This window comes from Paroedura picta, chromosome 18 (genome assembly GCF_049243985.1).
Source record: "Paroedura picta isolate Pp20150507F chromosome 18, Ppicta_v3.0, whole genome shotgun sequence".
Taxonomy (NCBI): Eukaryota; Metazoa; Chordata; class Lepidosauria; order Squamata; family Gekkonidae; genus Paroedura; species Paroedura picta.
Window position 1 is genome coordinate 18,798,093 of NC_135386.1, and position 5,643 is coordinate 18,803,735.

Here is a 5,643-nt window from a genome sequence, read left to right on the forward strand (position 1 = left end):
AAAACCTACCCCAAACCTAGTATTATAGGTGCTGGAGAAATACCAGTTTTGGGTCAATCAAAAAGCCATTTGAGGCTACCAAGCTCCTTCAGCAAAGGGAGCCTCCCGCAAAGTAATAATTCGGAGGTTTGTGAAGAGAGACGTTTTTGGTCACTGAAGCAGGAGGGGTTGACTTTGATTGGCCCAGCCTGCCCCCGTCGCCTTCTTCAACTGTTTCCAGCCGGCCCCCAACTTCCAAGGCTGCCTTTACCGTGAACCCGAGCAGAACCATCCGCCCCCCCTCTTCCACCACCTTGGCCGCCTACTCAGATGCCCCCATCTGGGTTCAATAAGCAAGAATTCCAGGCACAGAGAGGGGGGTCCGTGCACCTTTCCAACCCCTCCAAAGTCCTGGAAGAGCCAACCCAGAAAAAGCATCCAAAGAAAACTGTGCTATCCAAACACTTTGTATGGTTTTACGATGATTTGCACAGCAGCCCTAGGCGGAGGAGGGCACCAGCTGGGAACATCTGCATGCCAGGAACAGCTCCAGAAGGGAATGCGTGAGACCAAAATCTGGATGTCTCCCAGCAGCCAGAGCCTGACGCGAACCTTGCGAGGTAGGCAAGATGGGCTTGGCCCACAAACACACACGGCAGTGCCTCCAGGCTCCAGCCGCGGATTATGGCAGGGGCTCTCGTGTCAAGAGGCAATCGTGCCAAGCCTAGAAAAACACTTCAGGGAACTCTTTCTTCGCAAGGAAAGGCAACAGGGGAAGGAAGCTGACTGCTGAGGAGAGGCAATCAAGGACTTCCAGAGAAAGTTCCGGTCCCTTTCGTGCTTAGAACTCTATTTTTGTCTGCTGCTTCAGGATCAACCCACAGCAAAGTGCTACCGATCAGATTAAATGTGTCCTTCCTCCCTAAGCATCCACACCCTGCTCTGTAGCCCCGGTCCCCTCAAGAGGTGCATTTCACAGCTTTGGGACAAGCCTGTTTCTCCCTGCCCCTCAAAGTGAGCGCAGAGAGCCTGTGACGGCCAAGCTGTGCCCAGAAAATGGACACTTAAGACTCTGCCAGTCTCCTAGCAAAGGATTTCTTTCAGCCCACTCCTCTAGAAGCAAAATTCCACCGCAATCCCTTTACTTTTTTCCTTGCCCACACCCGAAAGGCAGCCTGAGATTTCTGGAGTCTCCTGAGACAGGATATCTAGCCTATCATTCTGGAGGCAAAAGCCCTAGCGAACTAAAAAACCCCACCCCCCCACTGGTCTCTCCCAACTTTTTCAGGGGTCCTGCATGGCTGTTCTGCTGAAGCTCCCAACAGGACTAAAGGGGGACGGTGGGGATTTCCCCCTTCCTGAAATGACAGGACGTTTGCCCACCCATCTTGGCCGGCAAGAAAGGTTTCTCCACTGCTTTAACCAGGACATTTTTAAAACTGGATTTTTATGAAACTGTGAATTTACACACACCTAGGCAGTCTCTGTTAAATTTCAGTCTGGTGGGACAAAACTGTCTGAGAGCTATACAATGGACAGAATTCCCTGGGGCCCTAAAGAGAGTGCCCCGTTCGTCCAGTGTGCATTGGGCTAAAGAGCCGCTCTGCAATACCCAACAGGGGAGAATTCAGATTTGAAAACTCGCCATGAGAGAGCGGCTGTTCCTCTTAGGAAATGCTCCAGACCACCCCACCCGCCCCAGCAGTTCAACATGCAGTGCGGGAGGGCCCTCTGCTGGCAGAGAGGAACAGGGCTCTGAACATCTGTTCAGTTGGAGCTGGGTTATTAATATTTAAAACACACATCTGGAGACGGTTAAGAACTTGACTCTCATCAAGGAGAAACGCGACAGAATTGTAGCCAGTGTGGGAGAGCGGCCAGAGGCCCAGGAAAGGAAATCTAAATCCCAGCAGCCGGGAAGCTTACGGGGTGATCCTGCATCAACCGTGCTCTGAACCTGACCTGCCCAGGGGGAGCTGTGGGGTATAAAATGAAGGGGGGTGGGGATGACCCTTGGAGGAGAGCAGGATGACCCTATTCAGCAGATACCAGGTATCCAGGCAGGCTGCTTTGGCAAAAAAAGAAAATTTAATGAAGATGAACAGTATTAAACTAGAACAGTATAAATATGCTACAAAAATTTCCATACAGTGCTGTTTCTCTCAATACGCCATAATAGCTTACTAACATGATGTATTTGTAGCTCTTGGTCCTCTGTAGGAAATGGTGGGTCACTATGGGACACAAGATGCTGACTCCACAGAACACAGGCCTGATCCAGCAGAGCTCTAACGTTCTTAACTCTCAGAAAACAGTAACCTGCATGGGCTGGCAAATAAATGGAATTCCTGAATACAGCAAGGCTTTTCAGAGCTAGTCCTGAGTTCAATTTGTTAACGCAATTCAGTGGAAGGGTACCAGTATGCTGGGATTTGGTAGACTTCTGTTCAAACCCTCAGTCTAAACAACCTCACAAGACTGTTGTGAAGATAAAACCCAGGCCAGGAGAACCACAGGCACCATCCTGAGCCCCTTCTCTTTCTACAACTTGTTTAACGGGCATCTATAACTTAGTCTTCACTACAATTGCTCAAACAGAACATAAACGTCACTGCAGGAATTCTGGCCAAAACCTGATACTGAGTCCCATTTTTAAAGTCACACAGGAGTCAATATTTGCTTTGACAGGCCATCTTTAAAAAAAAAACCCTTAAGATTGAAGACAATTACAAGAACATTGTATTTTATTCACCTTTTCCAGTGATTCTATGCAAAAAAATATTTCGCCACCACAAAGTGGAGAAGTAACCTTCAAAATCAGCACTTGTTTCAACACTATAGTAATTTTTTAGGTAGCAAAGTGGCTCCATCCTTATACAAAATCTCTTTTCAACAAAAATTATATATACTTTATTTCCATTTAAGTTTGACCATTCGGCTTCTTCTTACCCTCCTTTTAATTTAAATGATTTTAATAAAATTATTTTTTAAAAAAATATACAGAAGCTACAGGGAGCCCTCTAAATCTTAACTCCTCCATGTCCTTCCAAAATACCAGCCTCCATGTCCTTCCAAAATACCAGCGCAGAAGACGGCAGAGAACTCTCAGGCCAAGGGCTACTCGGGCTCCAAGACACACTGCTCCACGATCTCCCGCAGGTTCGGGTTCTCCATGGCAGCTGCTACTCTCTCTTTGTCATTTATTTGCCTGTTGACTGCAGCACAAAGGGAAAAAACACCCAGAAAAAGCCCATTTACTAACACTTTCAACTACACACGTGACTTGACAAAAAAAAAATACACTGGCATGCAAGTCTGCCTTAGATCACTCAGGAATCAGAACTTGGTGTAGTGTATCGATTTGCTAGGATGACACTGACTGAAGACACACTTACCGTCCTCCTCAGTGGAATGCATGCCCTCTGAGATGTAGATCTCCAGCTACAGAAGAGAGACACAGCAGGGTTAGAGATGTTGTATTTGCTTAGCACAGGAGTCCAAGTATCTACACGATATGTACAGGGCTGGGATGGGCACATAACTATCTTACAACACTTAAGCCTCACATATATCGAAATAGGGGAAGGGTCTCTAGCAAACCTCCATCCTGCATTCTGGCACTTTCGGAGAACCTGCCTAAGAAAAATACCACTTCACTTTCTCCAGATTATGTTTTATTCTCTCAAGACCACATTCTACAGGAGGAACTGGATGCAGAAATACCCCAATTATCTTCATACCATGTAGTCCTTAGAAGTCTGGACTGTTGGGATAGTCTGATTCCAGCACACCCATGGGAGTATATTGGCTCATCACGTCACTAGACAATTAGGACAGGATCCTAACAACCACCAATAGAAGCGCTGGTCTTTCCTCCATTCTGCTACCCCAAGCAATGCCTCCCAACCCAGGCAAAGTAAAATCCCAGGACCACCCTCTTCCATGATCACAGAATCATAGAATCATAAATATAATAAATATATAAATATAATAAATAGTTGGAAGGGACCTCCAGGGTCATCTACTCCAACCCCAATTAGTCCAACTTGATTGACAGAAGAGGCAGTGAGTTTTCTTTCCCACTCCTACCACATGGAATTCCACGATCCCAAGACCCTACTTTACTCGGGTCAGATGAGACTGAAGGAGATGAAAGAAAGAGCCATATTCTTTTCACTGACAGAAGTAAGGATAACAATCTAGTCAGATTCTTATCTGAACTTGAAATGAGATTTTACCATCCTTCCTTCCAAAACAGCATCCTGAGAAGTCTCAGAGAAGGCAAAAGGTGGAGTCTGAAAGCACCCCACAGAGAGGTTGCAAGCAACCCACCTCTCAAATGTTTTCTGAGACAAGTGCTAGTACATATAAAACATACCTTGTGTTTAAAAGGCAAACATCGCTGAAGCTTGATCCTCAAACACAGCCCTATAATTTAAAAAAAAAAAATTTTCTTTATGCGCAGCACCAAAAAACACCATTTAAGGACCTTTTTGTCAAATGGGTCACTTGCAAATTTTACAGCAATTCTGAAGCCACGGGGAGGGGGGACTTAAGGGCAAATGGGAAAAAATGAAGGATATGCAATGCTTTACCAAGCTTAAACTCCTTTTGCTGCTTTAACAACATACAAAATTTACGTAGAATATCAAGATGTGTTATTTGGCATGTATTATATAAAAATGCTTCCGTTTTCTACATGCAAAAACTGCTCATGCACAGTAACTAATTGTACTGCCTGCTATCTGAGAGCACCCATCTCAGATTTGCTATCTAGGAGGTTGGGGAAAGATGTCACACCTTGCTCCGCCACACAGGCATCTCACCCTTTCCACTGCCCCCCCCCCCAGGACCCCCTCCCCCAGCTGCAGCATTATTCCTTCCCCCCCCCCCCAAAGGCTCAGCAGCAGCCGGCAGAAGCCCTACCTATGAGCGTAGCCAACGAGCAATGCGGGACGGTCGGTGTGAACCGGATCGTCACCAAGAACTCATCTTCGTGGATCTCCTGCACTTCTACGCAGCTCTCTGTCACCACGTCCAGCTCCTCCAGAGTGTTCGGCTTCTCGGGGTCCCGGATAGTCCGGATTATGTCTGCACAAAAACGAAAAGATATCAAGACGAGCAGCTGGACTGGTCTGTCTGGAGGAAGGGAAAGAGCTGGAGTCCAGCAGCACCTCCGAGACTGACCCAGTGGGTGGCAGGGGAGGTATTCCGGGACTGGCAGCGCCAGCTAAAAGCAGGGGTCCTCCTGTCTTGCAAGGCATCCCTGACACACCTGAGTCATGCCATGCTATGGATGCATGGCCAGGTGGGGGGCGCTCGGCCGCATCTCCCGGGGAGCACGAGGCTCGCATTCCTGCAGAAAGGGGGTGTGGCCGCTCCCTCCCTCCCCCCCCCGTGGCGGGCACTGACCGTAGACCTCGAGGGCGCGCTCCTGCTCCATGGCGCTCTGCCGCCGGGCCTGCGCTGGGTCATGGCCCCCGCCCGGGAGCCCCCTCCGCCGCCACGCCCGCCACAGCAGCCCCAGGCCCGGCACCAGCGACAGCATCCCGCCCCCCGCCCATCCCAGCCCCGCCCCGCCCCCGGGCGGAGAGGAAGTGCGTCACGGCGGCGCCCGAGAGGCCAAGCAGGCCTCCCGGCGTGCCCCGCGCCGCTGCCCCGCGG

The 5,643-nt window shown here is 49.1% G+C and overlaps 1 protein-coding gene across 1 annotated transcript; it reads right to left on the bottom strand.

Annotated features, from left to right (window-relative positions):
* Positions 1–2,695: 2,695 nt before the first annotated feature.
* Positions 2,696–5,535, bottom strand: CIAO2A (cytosolic iron-sulfur assembly component 2A). Its single transcript, XM_077317618.1, has 5 exons — positions 5,392–5,535; positions 4,906–5,070; positions 4,358–4,407; positions 3,375–3,420; positions 2,696–3,194 (listed from the first exon to the last, which is right to left on the bottom strand). The coding sequence occupies exons 1-5, from the start codon at positions 5,525–5,527 to the stop codon at positions 3,097–3,099; spliced, it is 495 nt and encodes a 164-aa protein (XP_077173733.1). The 5' UTR covers positions 5,528–5,535; the 3' UTR covers positions 2,696–3,096.
* Between the last annotated feature and the right edge of the window lie 108 nt (positions 5,536–5,643).

Bases quoted from the DNA above. Each gene is read 5' to 3' on its own strand.
- CIAO2A (XM_077317618.1), bottom strand. From the start codon at position 5,527: ATGCTGTCGCTGGTGCCGGGCCTGGGGCTGCTGTGGCGGGCGTGGCGG. The intron at 5,071-5,391 runs GTCAGTGCCCGC...GTTTTTGTGCAG, and splicing joins GCGCGCCCTCGAGGTCTACG to ACATAATCCGGACTATCCGG. The intron at 3,421-4,357 runs GTATGTTTTATA...TCTCTTCTGTAG, and splicing joins GTTTGCCTTTTAAACACAAG to CTGGAGATCTACATCTCAGA.